Source organism: Electrophorus electricus, chromosome 21, assembly GCF_013358815.1.
Source record: "Electrophorus electricus isolate fEleEle1 chromosome 21, fEleEle1.pri, whole genome shotgun sequence".
Taxonomy (NCBI): Eukaryota; Metazoa; Chordata; class Actinopteri; order Gymnotiformes; family Gymnotidae; genus Electrophorus; species Electrophorus electricus.
The window spans coordinates 2,866,211-2,888,710 of record NC_049555.1 but is presented as its reverse complement, the minus strand read 5'-3'; the positions used below and the strand labels follow the sequence as shown (position 1 = coordinate 2,888,710).

The window sequence follows — 22,500 nt, the reverse complement described above, 5'->3', positions numbered from 1 at the left end:
CGTCCTGCCTGTGGGACCAGTTCGCCTGCTCCGGGACCAGATGCATCACGCGGCACTGGGTGTGCGACGGGGAGGACGACTGCGGCGATGGCACTGACGAAAACGAAGATACGTGCGGTAATGCTGCTCTCATCTCTGCATTTCACGCATCACCCGAGCAGAACCGATTTGCGTCTGATTTGCATAGGTGTGCGGAAATCCATCCACATAAAAGAGTGGGGCGGGAGAGAAATTCCGCGTATAATCGCACGTCCCGGCGATGGATACGTCATGGCCAGACTGCCCTCGACGCTGCCGAGACAAAGGTCAAACCGGAGCGGCTTTGAACAAGCAGCTTTTAGAAGTTCATTACTTTTTTTTTTTCCCCCGGAAGACCGGAGTGAGCGAGAGAGCGAAGGAAGGAGAGAGAGATGTGTCTGATACGGCGATTATTTATGTCAGATGTGACAGTTATTTAGAGCTCAACAAAATGAAGGTGATATTAACAAGCGCCCAGCTCAGTTATGTGAGCCATATTTTATCTAGAGCTGCCTGATGTTTCTCACTCGCTCTGTTCTCTCGCTCTCACACACGCTATTTTTCACTCTGTGTGTGTCTCTCTCTCTCTCCCCCCTCAGGTTCAGTGACATGCGCTCCAGGTTTGTTCCACTGTGTGGGTTCCTACGCCTGCGTTTCAGGGCGATGGCTGTGTGACGGCGAGAGAGATTGTCCCGACGGCAGCGACGAACTCGAAGCAGCTGGCTGTGGTAGCGTCCTCTGCACCAATCACACCAGTCCAACCAGCAGATACACAACATCTCACCACCAGATCCAGCTGGCCCAGTAACAGTTTTCCTTATTTTTGGCTTTCGCTATTTAATAGTTAGCAAGTAAATACCTAAAAAAAAAAAAAGGCAGTGTTTTTATTTATCTAATTGATTTATTCATATATTTGGCTGACAGTGCATATGTGCTGTGCCAGTCTGAATAGCCTTTTCTTTAAGGAACACTTACTGCGACTCAAAGGCCAGTCGAGCATTGATTAGGGTGAGATATGCGAGGTAAGGTAACCCCTGCAGGAAGGGAGATCTTTAAGAGCAGGCTTGGTGAAAACCGTCAAGCACCATATATATCAGCCTTTACTAAGCCAGCCTTTACTGAGGCAACCTTCACGGAGGCGGCCTTTACGGAGGCGGTCTCTACGGAGGCAGTTCCTACGGACACGGTCTCTACGGAGGCAGTCTCTTCCTCCGTCAGTTGTCCTCTCATTAGCTTGTCCTGTGCTGTCCACTGAAGCTATTCATGCATGACAAGTGGACTGATTTGGTATAGAATTTCCTTCTCTCTCTCTCTCTCTCTCTCCCTCTCTCTCTCTCTCTCTCTCTCTCTCTCCCTCTCTCTCTCGCTCTCTCTCTCTCTCTCTCTCAGCTCTGAATCACACCTGCTCGAGCGGGGCTTTCCAGTGTCAGAATCAGAACTGTGTCCCTCAGCAGTTTGTGTGTGACCGTGATGACGACTGTGGCGATGGTACTGATGAGTCTCCTGAATGCGGTGAGCATCTCTCTATCTATCTATCTATCTATCTATCTATCTATCTATCTATCTATCTATCTATCTATCTATCTATCTATCTATCTATCTATCTATCTATCTATCTATCCATCCATCCATCCATCCATCCATCCATCCATCTATCTATCCATCTATCTAATGTATAATAACAACTCAGGGTTAACAGTACAGTAATATTTTCTACAACAGAACAAACAGGAACCTGTGTTTCGCATACCAGAGTAGCTCCCTATTCTCGTTGTGAGGGTCCCTTGCTAAACTTGCCTGCGCGGTCACACCACGGATGTGGTTTATGTGGTTACACCAGAGGACGCCGAGATCCAATCAGAAATCAGCAGGCAGCCAAAGGCTGCACACTGAGAACAGCTCACACCTTTCAAAGTGCACGTTCTTTACGTTCTTTTTTGTTTTTGCTCTAATTGTCTCGTTCGTTCGTTCTTTCTTTCGTTCTCAAGAATACCGCCCATGCGGAGAGGCGGAGTTTCAGTGCACAGACGGCCGGTGCCTACCCAGTGCCCAGTGGGAGTGCGATGGCTTCCCCGACTGTCTCGACCAATCGGATGAGCTGCCGTTGAACCCGAAGTGTTCTGCCGCAGGCAAGCCCCTCTCTCGCGCTCTGCACCCTGTGTGATGGACAGGCCTCAGCACTCTAGGGCTTATGGGGTTTGTGGGAACACCTGTTCCTCCATCTCTCTGCCTCTGTCAGCCACCTGGTTTCTGGAGAGGGCCAGACACAGGCTTTTCATCTCTAGAGGTTTCCTGTTTGTTTTGGGTTTTTTTTACTTTGAAGGCTAATAATCCGAGCTGATACAGAAACGCTTGGGGGGAAGTGCCAGCACCCGTGTTTGTGTGTGTGTTTCTATGCAGGTTTGCCAACTCTCACAGCGTCAGTATTTTTGTTCATCTAATTGATTTGCTCATATACTGGCTGACAGTGCCTATGTGCTGTATCAGTCCTGCCAGAGTAGCTTTTTCTTTAAGGAACACTTATTCTGCCTTAATTAAGTTATCTTAGTTCAATAAAGCCCAAATTAAACACTTTTAAATGGCATATTCACTAAGTATTATGCTTTATTAATGACCCGTATCAGTACATTATTGAGGTTTGTTATGTAACAATCATTAATAGTTTCATTATTAATTGTAATAATGCATACTAAACACTTTAAAGCATCGTTATTCAAATTATTGAGCATAAATTATTCAAATGAACATCTAATTAAGATATAATTGGCCACATTTGATTCCTGTCTATTATGGGTAGATTAACTATTTCTTTAACTAGTAATAACTATAACTATAAACTAATAACTATTACTTTAGCACTAGTTACTAATTCACTAATAGCTCAAGGAGTGCGCCGTATTCTAAAGTAGCGTTTGAGATGTTAACGTCCCATATTCTAAAGAAAAACCCTGACAAACATGCCCATGCACTAACGAGCTAACCCTAAAGAGTTACAGGAGACTTTCCTCCCCGGCGGATGAGGCAGGAATGCTGTTCCTTCTGAGGTAAAGTGGATGACTGAGAAAGCTATTTTCACCGCTGCCAGTCCCAACATGGGCCATCACATTTAGCCCATCTGGACCTGTGTCTCTGCCAAAGTTGGCAATGTCATGGCGACCCCATTCCGCAATGTTAACAGCAGCTCAGTATTACTAGAGATGGTTGGGGCTTTATCAGACTGGGGGGGAACGCAAAACATACTTCAAATGGAGCTGAAAAAGTCGAAAAACAGTTGTCTAATCACGGCTTTGTAAATCAGCCGTTCCCCTCGCGCAGGACAGGAGATTATAGTGTCAGCCATTTTGCCGTGGCCCACGAAACATCTCTGCGCCACAATATCTGTAACTACCCCACCAGACTGTGTCCCATCGCGGCGCCGCAGGCGAAACGAATGCGTTGACTGCAGCGGCCGCAGACGGCGGAACCTCTGAAAGACTTTGTGCTTCAACAGCTGAGACCAGGCCTGCCTTGGCACGCTGCCCGCACAGATTATACGAGTGCCGTCTGACTCATGTCATCATCGATTCTTCTTTCTTTTTGTGTGGATTCAGCATTTTAGAAGCATTTCTTGGAACCGTAGCCTGTTTCATTTTACTTCATTTTGCCCACTTTACAAAACAAAGAAGGCGGTGCCGATTAAATGCGGGAAGGAGAAGGCCGAGTCGCGGAGAAGGTGTGGACAGGGAGGGGGTGTGGAGCGAGGTGTCTTTCTTCTGCGCCCGCAGAAACAAAGGACACAAAAGCCGTGGCGCCCGTCACTCGCGGGCACTACCGGAAGGCGAGCGCTTCCCGTGGGCTTTACCCGGGAGGCAAACAAGGCATGAGTCAGTAATCCGGTGATTGGGAGCTGCGATATACGTGTGTATGCGCGTGCGTGTACGGTAGTGGGCAGTTCCCTACAGCATAGCACCTTTGCCACTATTAAATAGCCAGAGATGGTAAATGGTGACATTTTTTTTTATTTTTTAATGTTTTGCAAGGTTTTGATTGCTCTAACCTGTCTGATTTCTTCTAACAGCATAATAAAATGTTTTGAATGAAATCTCAATTACCTGTAAACCCCCCCCCCAAAAGAAAACCTCTGTCTTTTTAATTTTATATATATATATATATAGTGTGTGTGTGTGTGTTCATGTATTGCTATTTTTCTTACCGTGATGTAGCAGGGAAGGTTGCAAGCATGAGTCAGTATTTGCATGTAAGCAAAAAGAGAGTAAAACTGCGTAGCGCGATAACAACCGAAATACATCACCAGGGACACGGCAAAGCAAGTCAGCCGTGGAGACGATCTAGACCTTCACAATAACTGACAATCAACCGGCGAAACGGAGAGGCACATATGCGTGACATGATTAAACTAGACACAGGTAAAGGGGAAAACACTATTAATGGGGTGGGGTCATGGGAACATGTGAGGAATGGAAATGCAGGCCTGAAGCACCTGGAGACAGAAATAAAACAAACGGAAACAAAACATACGCGGAGAGCATGACCACATGGATGAGGGCCCAGAGGAGGGACCGCTACACTTATTTTCCAATTAATTAATTAGTCTAATTTATATAATCATGTATATGAAACAGGTATTCACCCTTGTTTAAACTTTTTACTCTAATTAGTGCCTACTAAAACTCTACTATAACTCACATAAGTGATTAACTCCAAAAGACAATAATTGTTAACTAAAACCAATGGAATGTGATCAATTAAACTGCATGGGAATGTAAATGGTTCATTCATGTTCAATAATTTGCATAACGAGGTCGTAACAAAGTGTTTAGATAATTATTAATGATTTTCACACAACACACCTGGACCTCAGTACCGAAACGGGTCATGATGATTAAAGCTTATTGTATAGTCAATATACTGTATAAAGCATTTATAATGTCTAATCAGGACTAATCTGAGATAGGAGTAAGATCGCCAGTACGCCCCTATAAGTGCTTCTTAAGATAAAGCAGTCTTCCAGCTTGTACTCCAGTTTCTGTAACGGCAAGCATTTTTTGAGTGATTACAAAGGAATAACATGACTATAACACAGGAACAATGTCACGTTGACTGCAGCTGCAATGGGCAGCACAGGTCTCATCTCACTGGTCCATGTTGCTGTGTTTTAGAAAGTTTGTGCAACGGGTCAGTCTTCATGTGCGCCAATGGACGCTGCATACCCCTTGTGAGCGTGTGCAATCTCCACGACGACTGTGGCGACCGCTCCGATGAGAAGAACTGCAACGTCAACGAGTGCCTGAACAGACGCGTCAGCGGCTGCTCACAGGACTGCCAGGACTTGCCTGTAGGATACAAGGTGTGTGTGTGTGTGTGTGTGTGTGTGGGGAGGGATGGCACTGTGTGTGTTGGAGGCCTTTCCCAGGCTAAATCACTGCGGTTTGCTCTATCTCACAGGCTTGAGAGAAAACTCTCACATGCTGTTAACATTTCATGTTTTAATGAAACATTTAGAGCCTGTTGGACTAGCGTGCTGGTCTCAGCCACTGTTGAACCATCCCCTAGTAAAAATTCATAAGGGCAAGAAGACAGCTAATGCAACACAATGCAGGACTAATACACATCAACAGCAGACTGTGTTAACCTCAAACATGGCCTGGTGAGCAAGGTCATGGCCCTGGGGTGTGGGGTCGTTGAGGTGAGGAAGTTTACATGGGGCAGATACAGGTGAACTCCAGATACAGGTGAGCTTATGTGAATCCAAATGCATTAGAAGCATGTTTGAAGAGGCAGGTGTACGTGTGTTATATGAAAGCAGCTATTCACTGTAATAACACGTTACCTGCCGAGGCAGCTGTTCACTGTAATGACACGTTACCCCGCCGAGGCAGCTGTTCACTGTAACACCGCATTACTCCACTGAAGCAGCTGTTCACTGTAATACCACGTCACCCTGCCGAGGCAGTTGTTCACTGTAATAACGTGTTACCCTGCAGGGGCAGCTGTTCACTGTATTAGCGCGTCGCCCCGCTGAGGCAGCTGTTCGCTGTAATAACGTGTTATCCCACTAAAGCAGCTGTTCACTGTAATATCACGTTACCCTGCTTTGGCAGCTGTTCACTGTAATAACGTGTTACCCCGGCAAGGCAGCTGTTCACAGTAATAACACGTTACCCCGCAGAGGCAGCTCTTCACTGTATTAGCGCGTCACCCCGCCGAGGCAGCTGTTCACTGTAATAACGCGTTATCCCGCAAAAGCAGCTGTTCACTGTAATACCGCGTTACCCTGCTTTGGCAGCTGTTCACTGTAATAACCACTTTTGTTTTGCACATCCTGTTTGCATTAATGTTTAGACCAATCTGAGTGGCCCAATCAGTGCTACATTTTTAGTCCACGTTTTATGAAGTAATGCATAGAAGAGGGGCCATCATCGGAGTAATTTAAATCACGTTTTCCGCCGGGTTTACAGGCATCGTAACATGTATACACTACATACACAAACAGGCATGTACGCACACACACAAACACACATACACACACTGCACCAAAGGGGAAAAGTATTCTGGCAGCTGGCAGCTATATCAATAAATAGCCTGGCAACTAGGACAGGCTAGCCTAACACACACACACACACACACACACACACACGTGTAGTCTGTGAGATTGTTCAGGAGGAAGATTGGCAGACAGGACAAGCCAGTTTGGCACGTGTCATGGTAGAGAGCACAGCATTGTGACACGCTGACTTCAGTACCTTCACGCAGCCCAAGGACACAGTGGCTGCTTCTGTCAGCAAGGACTCTCCTTCTCGCCATCCTGTCTCTGCCCAGGGTCTGGCTGAGATGTTACAGCTTGTTACACAATCCACTTAGTTCACTTAGTTTGGTGAGTAAGAAAATACAAAACAAGCGCGTGGCTTTTCCTTTGTCGGCTGCTCGTCTCCGTACTGCAGTGGATGTTGCTGTTAGGTCAGGAAGCTTGCCCAGTCAGTTGCCCTCCGTCCTGCGACCGGTTCCGGTCATGTTCCTCCTTTGCCGGGTTTCTCGCTGCAGTGCACGTGCTGGCCGGGATTCCGGCTGAAGGCAGACGGACGGACGTGCGTCGATGTGGACGAGTGTACGGAAAGGTTCCCATGCAGCCAGCAGTGTGTGAACACCTACGGCTCCTACAAGTGTGTGTGTGTAGACGGATACCAGCGTCTGGACACAGACCCACACAGCTGCAGAGCTGCCTCGGGTACTGTTGCATACATGCGTGCACACACACATGTATACACACATACACACACACACGCACACACACACACACACACACGCACATGCAAACACACACACGCAAACACAAATGGGGCTAAATCCCTGATGTCATGCAAATGTGAACAGAAAAGCACAAGTTTCAGCACATTTGTCAGGGTGGAATGCGAGGTAAACAGATTAGCTTATCAATGGATGGGATATTTTGATGTGATCTGAGAACATATGGCATTTGTCGTAAACATCCATCAAACATACTGGCTCTCACAGAAAGTGTGAAAGTTTGAAGAAAGCTCACAAATGCAAACAGGTTTACGGGGGTATGATTACTATTCGAAGTGTCAGCGTCAGGACCGTCACACACGTTCCATAGAGGAGTGTCTCGAGTGGTTTCAGAGCGGGCTTTTTCAAACGTTCTTCATTTCCAGCCGAAGAGCCGTTTCTGATTCTCGCCGACCATCACGAGATCCGAAAGATCAGTCTGGACGGATCGAACTACACGCTGCTGAAACAGGTGAGACCACCTCCTCATTCTCCGGATAGGACCACACGCACACCACGTCCGCATTCCCACTCAACATGCTTCGTCTTTCAGCCAATCCTGTCAGAGTGCTCCGGAGAGCTTGTCTCCTACTGATGGCGCTTCCTCTTTAACGAACACATGCAGATGCCTTCAGCACATGGAGATTAACATACCGTAGCGTCAGTTCTTGATTTGCAACAGTGTCGCCTTTAAAAATGCCGCAGATGCAGTGAAGAGACAAGCAGAACGGGACCCTTACTATGGGGAAGGCATAGACGCTAAATAAAACGCTAACTAAAATCCCCACACACAGACAGACCGGACACGCTAATTCACCGCAAAACTAAAATAAACAGTTGCCCAACTCCACACAGTAGGGGAATCTAAACATTTAAACAGCAGCGAACATACAGCTGTGGGAAACCACTCGGCATGATGGGAGTCATGATGGGAGTGCCTTCTTGTCACTCTCTGTCTCTCTTGGCCCGGGGTGGACGTCACAATATTAATCAGCACCGTAGGGCGGTTTTTCAGATTCTGAAACGTGTACTGTTAAGGCTGAAGCACTTCTTACAACTAAAACCTGCCTTCTTCATCCTCTGTTTTGAAAAGAAAGCTTCTGAGCACTGCAAATTGAGACCTCGAATTAAAGACCTAAATTAAGGATATACATTTCATTATCAGTTCTCGTTGTAATGTTGTCAAAGAAACTATGTATCTCAGACATGGCATGCATAAAACCAGGAGAAATTAGACTGAAAATAAAGACCTGAGACCTTTGGCTGTATTCTTTGTTAAGTCCATGAGATATTCCTTGCAAAGGCAGTATATCTCAGCAGGATTTCTCTCTTTGTCAAGAGGCTTGTTAGCTAGTAGAAGCTGGCTCTCTCAACCACTGGATTGAAGAATTGAGTTGCTGAGTTTTTAAGGGCCATTTAAAAATGCATGCTTTCACCCCATCAGTCAGACACTTCAGTGCTTTGATTAAACTAGCTGGATGGGCAAATTAAATCTGGACTTAGCAGGGCGTGCAAGATTGTGCATGTGTGTGTGTGTGTGTGTGTGTGTGTGTGTGTGCTTACCCATGTGCACTTTTTATGTGTGTGTGGAAAGATAAAATCTAATGCCTTAGTAGTGAAGAGTGTAGTAGATGTAGACAGATTGAGAGGCTGAGGGTGTGATACTGTGTGAGTGTTTGTGTGTGTGTGTGCGTGGAGGAAGAAAAAAATATTATATCAAACTTTATATCAAATCACATTTAAAACATTCATACTGTACATAACAATACTCAAAAGAGGCATCACTTAGAAGAGGGTGTTCTTTAAAAATCCAATCTTCCAAACCACAAAGAAGGTTAGAGAGAGAGAGAGAGAGAGAGAGAGAGAGAGAGAGAGAGAGAGAGAGAGAGAGAGAGAGAAAGCGAGCCTGTACTCAGTTTGTGTCTACACTTCCTTTTGAAAGTATGTTTAAGTATACATTTTAGAAATATGTCTGCATCTACATTTGGAAAAATATATAGGAAAGTGTTACATTTTGATGTGTCAGAAGTTTAAGCACACCTAATAATCACATGTCTAGCCATTGTTCTTTGTACTTACTGCTTTGTGTTTTGGATCTATGCCTGGTTACACTGGTTTTGCCCTTTTATCAGGCCCTTGTCAAGTTCACCAGCTTGGTCGTTATTGGTACTGAACCTAGCCTCTTTTTAGACTGTTTTTGGATTGTTTTTTTTTTTTTACTCTGTTTTTGGATTCCCTATGAATGGGTTCATTAAATCTTTTACATTTGACCTCCCTTGAATGTAATGTAATTGTATCCACTTCTGCACACATTTACATTTATGGCATTTAGCAGACGCTCTTATCCAGGGACTTAAAAAAAGTACTTTGTCATTTACTCACAGAATACAACCTAGCCAGTAGAGTAGGTTAGAGTCCAATATACCAATGAACTAGAATACTGTTGATATACAGGGATCACTGCTGATACCTGGAAGTACAAAATGCTTAAGGTCTATCTTAGAAGATGATAAGTGCTATAAACAATAAGTGCTAGAGTCTGACAAGACATCACCACCTTATGGAGACGGCAGGATATGGGTCTGTACCAGACACGCTAGCAGCCCAGGGCCCGTCACTGGATCAGCACCACCTGTGCCTTCAGTCCTTAGTGCAATATGGTAGAGGAATTGTCGAAGCAAACCCAGTGACTGACCGTTCCGGTTCACCCTGTAACAGAACTAACGCGTCACCTTTCGTCTCAGACATCTGGCGAGGTGAGCGCTCCGCATGCCGCTGGTTTTTCTCCCCTCAGCTCTGACCTCCTCTCCTGCACTGCTTGACAAATACGGCAGCCCATCTGGCTGTCAAAGGTTTTTTGCTGCAGAGTTCTGTACGCTTTGTTCGCCGACAATGTGGGATGTGGGAGAGCATTAGATTGGACCAACGCTGTTTGGAATCGAGGAGAGATTGTCAGAGACTATAATCATTTTACTACCCAGTTCTGTTCTGTTTTTGACCACCTCTTTAGAAGCCAAAGTTAGCGGTGAACTCCTTTTTTTCTAAAGCAGGGCTCATGCTCAGCTTCGGACTACATACTTCGATTTCATACCTTAGCAGCTGGAACGAGGCCACCTTGTTAGTCGTTTACTGCCTGGGTGTATGTCCTGAAATGGTTACTGAACTCGCCTGTCTTAGATGTTGAAGAAGCTCTTGCACCTCTCTATTAATTTGGTACCACCTCCTTCACTAAAAAGCGGGTACTACTCGCTCACGGCTACCAAAGTTGTCTGCGCTACACGTGGGAGAGACTGAGGAGATGCAGTTCGACAATCCGCTTCTGACTGCTACAGAGAGACAATGCAGATATCGTCTTGGGCTGTGTGTCTGTTACGGAGCGTCTGGACATGTACTCTGTGAATGTCCTACTCGTCCAAATAGACGTCAAGCTGTCGTTTTCCACACCTGACATGCTGAAGAGTCCTCGCCCGCCAAGATGATGACTAAGCCATCCTGTTCTCCAGTCTCTCATCCGTTCCTCCTCGATACGGAGGTTCTCCACTACAGAATGTTGTGCTATTTTATCTTGATCAAGTTTGGAAACGTTTTCGTGATCACCGCTTAGTTACAGCCTCCATGTGTGCAGCAAGCCCAGCAAGAGCGGACAGAGAGGCCTGCCGCGCTACCGCCCAACCGTCCTGGTGCCGCGCTACCTCCCAACCGTCCTGGTGCCGCGCTACCGGCCAACCGTCCTGGTGCCGCGCTACCGGCCAACCGTCCTGGTGCCGCGCTACCACCCGGCCGTTCCAGTGACTGCGCTGTTGACCTGGTAGAGGGTGGTGTAGCTACCAGGACACACCCTTGCCCCCTGTCTGTCACTGAGAACAAGGCTACGGAGGACTGTGCTACACAAGCCCCAGCTCAGGGTTGTGTCAGGCATTCCAAGTCCCCAGGCAGCTGCCGGATATTTTTATCATCCAGAAGAACGGTGGGCTCTACCCATGCATAGATAACAGGGGGCAGAATGAGATGACCATTAAGCATCCCTGTCCACTGAAACTAAGCTGGACCTCAGAAGTGCTTACGACCTGTTGGATTTAGGGAGGGTGGTGAGTGGAAAATGGCTTTTATCACCACGTCTGCACACCCCAGGTTATGCCACATGGCCCAGACAGCCTCCTTTCCAGGCCTTTTAAAATGACATTTTTGGGGACATGATAGGGAGGTTTGTTGTGGCTTACAGGGTTGACGTTCTTATCTATTATCCCACACTTTTGGAATCATGAAAGCCATTCTGCAAAGGTCGCTGCAGAATAACTTAGATGTGAAAGGGGAGAAGTGCGCATTTCATCTGCAGCGTACCTCCTCTTTAATGTATGTCAGCTCCACATGTGTCTGTAAAGAAGACAGGAAGGTGGAGGCAGAACGAGATACAAGTCAACGACGTCACTTCCTGCAAGATACCGACCGCGTCTCCATCCTCCCTTCCATGTGTCGCTCCTTAAGCCATGTGGTGCAGGTCCATAGTGGGTACTGAAGATGGTCCCCATCCCTTGGAGATTGACAGCTTAAACAGTACACAAGATGCTGGACATCAGGCGTCATGGTGACGAGATCCAGAACCTCCTAGATTGGGAGGTATATGGTCCTGAGAAGTGCTGCTGACCTCCACGAAGGGAGATCCCGGATCCGTCTCTCCTCCCGAACATCCACAGAGCTCACCCTGAATGAATGAATTCATTACATTTTACATTCAGCCTGCCCACTGAGACTGACAATCTTTTTATACTTACTCTTTTCCTTAAAATGTGATAATTCTACTTAATTACATGTTCATCTTTTAATGCTTACCTTACTATTTTAAAAGCACAAATTGGAACTGCTGAGAGATTTTTTACAGTAAGATCCTGGATTAACCAGATTTTAAATCATCCCGTCTAGAAGCAAAAACCGGAATTTCTTAAAACGATCAACTATCAGGACATTATTTTTCCGCTAGAAGCACGGAGTCGGTCGGCTGGAGACACTCACTGTCCCTCAGACCACAAGGAAACCCTCCTAACTTCTTTCAAACACACCAGCGTAAATCATGCCAAAGACTTGGGAGGGGACATTGTCCGGTATAAGGAGAGCTTATTACCTCACGTACCTTTACTTAACAAAGAACTCACCCATGAGAGTTAAATGAGGAGTTATTGACTCTCACAGTGACCTTTATATATGTGCACCTTCTTCAGACTCCCCCTCCTATAATGAGTTTTCCCACAGTCCCCACACTGAAAGCAGCGATTTCCAGGCAACATGCTGCTATGTGGAGATTTTAATGTCAGGGCAGGGCTGGAACCTGATATCATTGATAGAAATGGAAGCAGCCACATTTTAAGACTTCCCTATACCTGACCCTCAGGGCAACAACAAGCAGTAACCCCGACGCTGTGGTACCTGAGAATTTTGAGGAGTTAGTGCAGTTCTGTGTAGGCCCGTACATGCTTAGGGGTCAGATTCTAGGAGACACCACGCCCGGGTCACTTACTACTCAGCTCTCGGGTCTATTGTAGTCGACTACAGCATTAACATGGACCCCTCCACATTCACTGTCAGACCATAGTCACCTATATCAGACCACGGCCAAATTAATGCTTTCCAAAGGAGAATTACACAATTACAGAAATCAAAGGAAGGTTTCAAACTAATTCCAATCAAATCGTTACAGATGGACTTCCAACCAGTGCAATCAGTTCTGTGGAGCTTGCTAACCTTATGAACACTTTTCTAATGACAGTTCCAACCTCACAAGAAAGTTCTGAACCTGGAAGTAAAACAAATAGAAGACATTTAAAACAAATCCGCAATCAAAGCAAACTTAGCTAAAACAGAAACATTAGCAAGGAGACCACAGAAAGAAACATGGTTTGATAAGGGGGAGGGAGGGAATGAAATGCGAGGGGGCTACCATGCTGTCCTCCATGGCTCAACAAACAAGGACGCACAGTCGAGACGCTGAGACACAGGAGACGCACAGTCGAGACGCTGAGACACAGGAGACGCACAGTCGAGACGCTGAGACACAGGAGACGCACAGTCGAGACGCTGAGACACAGGAGGCGCACAGTGGAGACGCTGAGACACAGGAGACGCACAGTCGAGACGCTGAGACACAGGAGACGCACAGTCGAGACGCTGAGACACAGGAGACGCACAGTCGAGACGCTGAGACACAGGAGACGCACAGTCGAGACGCTGAGACACAGGAGACGCACAGTGGAGACGCTGAGACACAGGAGACGCACAGTGGAGACGCTGAGACACAGGAGACGCACAGTCGAGACGCTGAGACACAGGAGACGCACAGTCGAGACGCTGAGACACAGGAGACGCACAGTGGAGACGCTGAGACACAGGAGACGCACAGTCGAGACGCTGAGACACAGGAGACGCACAGTGGAGACGCTGAGACACAGGAGGCGCACAGTCGAGACGCTGAGACACAGGAGACGCACAGTGGAGACGCTGAGACACAGGAGACGCACAGTCGAGACGCTGAGACACAGGACAGTAGCGGTAACACCTGGGGCGTCTTGTACACGCAGCAGCGAAGAAGCAATGCACTGCGCTGGACGAGGGTTCCCGAGGGCTTAAGTAAAGCACAAACTAAAAAGGCAAACGAGGGGCATTTGAAAGCAATCAGGGGATTGGGAACGGGAAAGGTGAATTGCCTGTGTGTGTGTGTGTGTGTGTGTGTGTGTGTGTGTGTGTGTGTGGCAGTGGGCGTGTCGCTCCAGCTTGGTGCCTGGCACACCGTGACATAAGGGATGTCAGATTGTGAGAAAAGAGTTCAGAGAGCTATCCAGGCAAAACCACAGAGAACAAAAAGGTTGAACTAAGACAAGAATATTGCGAAACACGTATGCAATAACAGAAATAAAACCCAAAAAACATAACAACCAAACCCTTAAAGAATTTAAAGGTTCTATCCATCATAACACAAATAAAAAACAGGACATACCAATAATGAATGGAGATACATGGAAAACTTACTTTGGAAATTGATTCAAAGGAGTTTCCTCAAAAAAATCAGACAACGAAAAATCAGACAACGAAAAACATGTACAAACTAAATTAAAACTTTTTCGAATCAGCCTTCAGAAGAAACCAAAACCCTCTTGATCATGTATTGACCCCCAAATAATTGGCAGATACACTCCAAAACCTAAAATCAAAGGAAGCACGTGGCCCTGACAGCATTAGACGGTGAAAAACAGCTCTCCTGACCTTCACGGGGCCTTTACTAAAACTCTTTAATCTGGTTCTTCAAGCTGGCTGCTTTCCTGAAGCCTGGAACACAGGGCTGATATCCACAATCTATAAAAGTGGAGACAAGTTTGACCCTAGCAAACTACCGAGGCATCCTATGTGAGCAGTAATCCTGGGAAGGCTTTCTGCTGTATTATTAATGCCAGAATACAGGCCTTCCTTACCGAATATAAGTCAAATTAGCTTTTTATCAAAACATTGCACTACAGATATTGTATAGTATACAGCTACAGATATCATATTTACACCCTACACCTTAATCAGACAGTGTATCCCCCAAAGAAATAACAGTAAACTATTTCCATGTTTTGTTGATTTCAAAAAAGATTTTGAATGATAAATAAATATTTGGCAGCAAAAGACTTTCTTCCCTGAAGGGTATGGCGTGAGTCAGGGCTGTAGCTTGGGTCCAATGTTGTTCAGCATTTATTTAAATGAGCTGGCGGTGTTACTGGAACAATCTTTCAGCCCTTGGACTCACCCTAAACAATAAAGAAGTGAAATTTCAACTGTTCCCCAGAGGGGGCTAACAGCAGGAAAACAGGCACCTTTTTCCTCTAGCAAACTCCGCCCTGGAGCATTCATTACGTTATGAATACCTCGGACTGAATATTAGCACCTCAAGAAACTTTGATCTGGGAGTAAATGCAGTAAAAGAAAAAGCCCAAAGAGCTTTCTATGCAATCAGGAAAAAAAAAACTCCACAATAGGCATCCCAATTCAAATCTGTCATAAAGGTTTTGATAGCGTTATCGTACTATATGGAAGTGGGGAATGGGATCCACTCAGTAAACATCCTCTAGCTGGGAAAAGAATCCCACAGTCCAATGCTGAATTCTGCAGAAATATAAATATAAATATAAAAGTTCAAAGAAAAAAAGCTACTAATGCATGCAGGGCAGAATTAGGCCAATTTCCATTGATTTTACACATTCGTAAAAGAGCTCTAAAATTTTGGCTGCATCTAAATTCTAGTAATGAAAATAAAATATGGAGCATTTCAAATGCAAGAGCTCAGCCCTAAAGCCAGTCCCCTCTGCTGGTCCCCTCTGCTGGTCCCCTCTAGCAGTGCCCTCTGTCAGCTGGTACTGAAACTAACTAACCTACTGACCCCTAACACACGGCCGCCAAAGTCCAATCAGAGTTAACCAAACTATCAGACAAAGCAAAGGAGCCCGTCTGGAACACTGGGACAAAAAGTGTAAATTACTGACCCACTGGGCCCTAAACAGAGAATACAGATTAGCAAAATATCTCTACACCATCAGAGATCCACAGCAGAGACAGACCTCACCAAGTACAGGCTCAGCGACCACAATCTGGCTTTGGAACCAGGCAGATGGAAAAAGAATCCCGGCTGCCCAGAAAGAGAAGACTGTGAGAGCCGTGAGGTCAAGACAGACAAGCACTTTATCCCCCACTGTGAAAAATTCACACAGATTTGCCAAATACTGCCAAATTTTGAAATTCTCTCCCAGTCTAAGAATATACAAATTGTCATTGGAGAAGGAAACACCTGTAAAATGTGTCAACATGTCGCTGCCTGAGAGACAATGTGTATCACAGTCTGTACTAGTACCCCCACCTTCGTAGTTACCTACGTACTCTGAATATATTTAGTGGTATTATTACTGGTTTTGTTCAATATATTGTTTAAACATAATAAAAGACTTTTAATGTTTTATCATTTTTGTTACTTTTACTCGACTTTTAGAACCATTATCATCGTGTTCGGCACCAAACTAACTGTGGCAAAACCGGATCTGATAGAGAGAGAGCGTATAGAGAGAGAGAGAGAGAGAGAGAGAGAGAGAGAGAGAGAGAGAGCAAGAGAGAGCGAGAGAGAGAGAGCGAGCGAGTGAGCGAGCGAGAGCAAGTGTAGAGAGAGACAGAATGAGACAGAGTGAGTAGAGAGAGATGGATGGTAGATATTGTAGTCTGGGGGCTATAGGTCATATCCTGTACTGGTTTGGTTTGTTTTTGCCTGTCTGCTATCCTGCTTCTATGCAGAGATGTCCTTTCAGGCATGCTTTACAGGTGTCATGTTCCATTTTCCATTGCTGCTGCCTATTACCGTACTGGCGTCGAACAGGCAGTGTGTCAGTATCAGTTCAGCTGAGTGATTTTATGTGATACTGCTCAATGAATTAATGATCTGTGGGGAACAGCATCTTGTTACAGGAGGATGAGCCAATTAAATAATTAGCAGTTATGACTCCAAAATGTGCAACTCGTGACTCACTCTCTCTCTCTCTCTCTCTCTCTCTCTCCCCTCTGTTTGCAGGGTCTCAGTAATGTTCTCTCTCTAGACTTTGACTATAGGAAGGAGCTGATCTTTTGGATTGACACCAGTAGACCCAGTGGACGCCGGATAAACAGGATGCGGCTCAATGGGAGTGATCTCAAGGTAGTGTGTGTGTGTGTGTGTGTGTGTGGGTGTGTGTGTGTGTGTGTGTGTTTGTGCGCGTGTGTTGCCAAGAGCAGAGAGAGGACACGGTGTCCTAGTGTTACGTTGCTTATTTGCTTTTGCGTCAATATGTCCCATATCGCCACAGTGACGCTCTGGCCGTGCCAGAATAGAGCAGTGCAACAAACTAGTCCCTGCCATGGGGAGCGAGTGCTTCGGGCTGGGCTAGGTCCGGGAAGTGCTGTAGCAGGCATTGTTGTGGTATCATTTGCCCTCACTGGGTCACTAATAACCCGAGCATGGGATGTCCCGCTCCAGGATTGGCCAGTCCAGGTTTGTCACCGGTCCCTCTAGCTCCACTCTGGCACCTCCCACCAATAAACCACATCCACCACTTATCAGAGAACTAATCAGAATCTACATGCACACCCATCAACCTCCAGCTCTAATTTGTTAAGTCCCACCAGTTCTCTTGTGCTTTTCCAGGCTGTTTCTCATCCCTGTTGCTTTTCTACCCATTTTCTCGCCATTAGCGTGTCAACAAGGTACTGATTGATTGGTGACTGCTCTGCAGTTTCATGGCTGCTTGTTTCAGCGGCCTCGTGGTTGGCTCCAGTGGCACATAATGGCGTAGACCCAGTAAACCACAGCCCGTGACTCCAACGTTAGTCACACCTCTCCTCTCCTTTAGTTTTGCATAAACTAAAACTAACGCTCGACAACCCATTTCCTGGTCAGGCTTGACAAAGTACGTTCTAGACCCAGTGGCACGGGAGGGGAATTACAGATCTGTTACGTCAGATCCATTAAGTCTCCCAAGTATTCAATAGCGTGTGAAATAGCACCGCAGTCGTAATGAACCCTTATCAAGCCTAAAGCGGAATGTCTCACTGTAGGCTGCAGATAATAGAGATTGACAATAATAAATATAATGGCTGACTTAAGAAACATGAGCTCAAATAAAGTGGTGGTTTCCTGAATGGTGCTGATTGTGAAAATCGAGCCTTTGATATCTTCAGATCAGATTCGAAGTTTGCTGCAATTTTTACGTAATGTGAGTATGTCCAGAGTCCTGATGGCCAACCTGCTGGCCTCGTGCACGATTACCTAAAGCTACCAAATCCAGCTGCAGAAAAACGTTTCCCGCAATGTGAAAAAAGTGAAAAAAGAGCTGTTTCTATTGTGAGGAGCAAGAAGAGGGCACACACAGCTCAAAGATAAATTGATTAAAGGATTTTGGTTATATACCAGCTGGGGATTGCATTGTTTATGCCAAACAGGGATTTATCTCAAAACATTACAGACATTGAACTGTTAAGTAAGGGTGTTTTTAAGTCTTATACTGCAGGCATGGGGAGGAGGGGATTTTGGAACTTGTGATAATTAGCGATGCCGGGGCGCTCTTAGCAAAGGGCTTATCCTCATTTACATTTTGCTGGCTAAAAGAGAATAGAAGAAAAATATATTCCTGCAAACCAGGAATCTCAGGAAGTGTTTCTGGGTTCGTACACTGATATATATTTTTTTAGCTGTGCTTGTTTGTTGCCTGCCCTGTAACCCTTGATAATTTAATATGCTAAACACAACCGTTTACATTTTTTTTTCCTTTCAAAAAAACAGGTGACCATTTTAATTGTCTTTCAAGAGCAGCCCGCAAAGAGAAAATGGACTCTTTTAAGCCCATAACCTACTTGATCGGCCATAGGGGTCACTTTTTGCTTTAGTTTTAACTCAAGATGAATACGAAATAATGAGGAATGTCAGGGCGTTCTGTTGTAGCTGGTGAATCGTATTTTTAAATTAATCAGTTTTCTGGTCAATTTAACATAGAGCTTAAAATTGGGCGTGCTGGTTTGGGGTGGGGGGTGTAATCATATGGTCAAAATGATCACTGTGGCCTTTTGAGTTTGAAATATTAAGAATATCCTTTATATTCTTCATACTACTGATCACATAACAATACCAGACTAAAATATGCACTAATATAATAAAATCTGTAGATCAAGGATCGGTAGACATGGTAGGTTGGGGGTGGGGGGGTGGAGTGTTCTGTCAAAGCAATTACATCTCAAAATGTCAAAACAATATGACCAACATGGCCAGTGTAGTGTTTAAGAAAATATGATGGCTTACTAGCAACAGACCAGGCTACTTTGTATTTCCACTGTACAGTAGTTCCACACACCTGTGGTTCCACACATATGTAGTTCTACTGTGTAGTTCCACACATATGTAGTTCTTCTGTAGTTCCACACATATGTAGTTCTACTGTGTAGTTCCACACATATGTAGTTCTACTGTAGTTCCACACATATGTAGTTCTACTGTGTAGTTCCACACATATGTAGTTCTACTGTAGTTCCACACATATGTAGTTCTACTATATGGTTCCACACACATGTTCTTCTATTGTAGTTCCACACATTTGTAGTTCTTCTGTAGTTCCACACATTTGTAGTTCTTCTGTAGTTCCACACATATGTAGTTCTACTGTGTAGTTCCACACATATGTAGTTCTACTGTAGTTCCACACATATGTAGTTATACTGTGTAGTTCCACACATATGTAGTTCTACTGTAGTTCCGCACATATGTAGTTCTACTATGTAGTTCCACACATATATATTTCTACTGTGTAGTTCCACACATATGTAGTTCTACTGTAGTTCCACACATATGCAATTCTACTGTGTAGTTCCACACATATGTAGTTCTACTGTAGTTCCACATGTATAGGTCCTCATTTTTAAGGCGTGTTTAAATGGTTTAAACTCTCTTCTGTTTCCTGTCCACTGCCCAGCCCCCTTTGGTGGACAGCCTGTGAATCACGTAGTGTTGTTCTGCTGTTCATGAGCACTGCAGACTTCCAGAGACTCGTAACTCTCCTTTCTCGTCCCTTCCATTTGCTCCCTTGATCTCCAGGTGGTCCACAGGGCATCTGTGCCCAGCGCGCTGGCCGTGGACTGGATCGGGAAGAACCTGTACTGGTGTGATGGGGAGAGGAAGACCGTGGAGGTGGCGAAGGCCAATGGCCTGTACCCGACTGTCCTCCTGAACTCCGGGCTGCGAAAGCCGTCTTCGCTGGCGCTGGACACGTTGACAGGGTACATAACACAGCCAGTCCAGACCATCCAGGCAGGCCTAACGTAAAGCCTCTCGGATTCGGGCTTGCCATTGGCAGCAATTTCTCACTTACCGAAGTTAACGAAAAAAAACAAAACGAATCAGCCGATCACTTGGCAACAAATCAGCGCATTTAGGCACGTAGACATGGTCAAGACGACTTACTGAAGTTCAAAGTGTGTAACAGAATGCAGAAGAAAGGTAATTTAATTGACTTTGAACGTGGCATGGTTGTCAGTGCTAGACAGAAACTGTATTTCAGAAACTGGCGTGAACAACATGAAAGCACAGAGCCATCCTGCCTTGTGTCAACAGTTCAGGGATGTGCTGGTGGTGTAATGGTCATATTTTCCTGGCACACTTTGGGCCCCTTAATACCAACTGAGCATCGTTTAGACGCCACGGCCTACCTGAGTATTGTTGCTGACCAATACTGAAATATATATAGCCAAAGAAGATTTCCAGACACGAAGAAATTTCGTTCGGAAAACATCCTTCATCAGCTGTGCAAGCGAAGGTCTTCTGAATTTGTAGGAGGAATCAGTTTATATTAGAAAAAGTGTGTGTATATATATATATATGCTGACTTATCATCCCACAAATAAAACAGTGGCTGGTATTAAACTTCCAGGATGATGCAGAGACCAGGTAGCTTTTTAAGGATCCTCCACTAATCTTCCACAGACGAGACAAAAATATCAAAGACATATCAACGAGTGAGACAAATGATCATTCAGATAATAACTGTGTTACTGCAGCCTACAACCCATCTAGATGTGCTACATCTACATTTATTAGCCTCTAAAATAACTGGCGTGAAATAATCAATCATCATCACCCATCCCTGCTCACACATCACTGTGGGAGTTTGTCTACTGTGTTACCTGTAAGAGATGTAATCAGCTTCATATTGGAGAAACCAAGAGAAGTCTCGCTGGTCTGTTTGTCGAACACATTCAGACCATCAGAATTAAAGATTTGTCATTTCCAGTGTCAAGGCATTTTAATCCTAATGGACACTATTATTGACATATCTGTTAGCATTGCCAGTTGTTGCCATGGCAGCAATGAAGTTAGGAAACTCTAAGAAAAATATCTGATCTACACTCTTGAAACTTAAACACCCCATGGACTGAATGTTATGATTTAAACATCTAATTTTTCACATATAAACTGGTTCCTCCTACTACTAATTCAGAAGCACTTTGCTTGCACAGCTGATGAAGGTTCCTCTGTCCAACTGTTCAAAACATCCTGTTTCTCTGAAAACTCTGTGTGCTTTGCTACAATTTTTGAATCTCTCTTTGAATCTCTGAAGTACATAAGGGTTAGATTATGCAAGTATACCCTTCAGTATCCCCCACTACTTGCGACCTCATAGTTATTATTTCGATTCAAAAATACAGCTGAGCAGTGCTCAAAAGACAGCATACATACAAATACAGTTGACAAAACAAGTGGGGTATGAATGCTGCAGGCCAGCTGTTAGCCAGGCACACAACTCACGCATCTCACAGAAACCACATACAGAACTTTTCCCTTTCTGGCTAAGATTTATAGACGGAGTAGCTTCTATTCATGTCCATCTAAGTTGTAGTCGTCACTGAAGTTAGCTGGCTAAGGTAGCATGTGTTTAGACAGTGATGTTTTACTAACAACAGTTTTGCTACTAGTTGTGAGCTATAGATCTCTTCAGCCTGTCTCCAGAAGAGGCACACAGGCACATAGTGGGTTCCTGCAGCCATGGTGATGAGTAGTTTCAAATAATACCACTCGGGTAGAAATGCATCATTTAGCAAGCAAGAACAAATAAAGTACACACACACACACACACACACACACACACACACACACACACACACACACACACACATATATATATATATATATATATATATATATATATATATATATATATATATATATATATATATATATATAGTGCCACACAAGCCCTGCTAAGAGGGGAAAATTTTTTTACATTATATATATATATATATATATATATTTATATATATGATCATTTAAATTTGTGAGGATATGAAGTAAATTATCGTCTTATTGCTTTCTGTCACATACCACTGGAGCAAATGAAGAAACATTCGGCTATGTGACCTACACTACACAGTTGAAAACCCTGACGAGCCTCTACATAAGTAGAGCAGATAAACACAGAACTTCCAGTGTCACAAGACATAAAACAAAACCTCCACTCACGGACTCCGGCTGAGACCCACTGAATTTAAATTGCTTAAAAAAAATGTATTGTTGGCATAAACACAAACAGCTGAATAGCTAAACATTTGATAATTATAGCAGTGTGTTCATGTGTGAACCAGCCTGTGCTGTTAAAAGCTTTAAATTGTTAACTACTG

General features: G+C 44.8%; 1 protein-coding gene across 1 annotated transcript in view; it reads left to right on the top strand.

The window, feature by feature from the left end:
• Positions 1-22,500, top strand: part of lrp1ba (low density lipoprotein receptor-related protein 1Ba) — a 228,376-nt gene that overhangs the window by 153,136 nt on the left and 52,740 nt on the right. The window contains exons 51-59 of the mRNA XM_035520966.1: positions 1-117; positions 618-746; positions 1,408-1,530; positions 2,007-2,147; positions 5,178-5,365; positions 7,060-7,243; positions 7,689-7,774; positions 16,880-17,002; positions 19,925-20,106. The exon at positions 1-117 is cut by the window's left edge and continues 3 nt beyond it. Of these exons, the coding sequence (XP_035376859.1) occupies positions 1-117; positions 618-746; positions 1,408-1,530; positions 2,007-2,147; positions 5,178-5,365; positions 7,060-7,243; positions 7,689-7,774; positions 16,880-17,002; positions 19,925-20,106 (1,273 nt within the window). The remainder of the gene's footprint in view (positions 118-617; positions 747-1,407; positions 1,531-2,006; positions 2,148-5,177; positions 5,366-7,059; positions 7,244-7,688; positions 7,775-16,879; positions 17,003-19,924; positions 20,107-22,500) is intronic.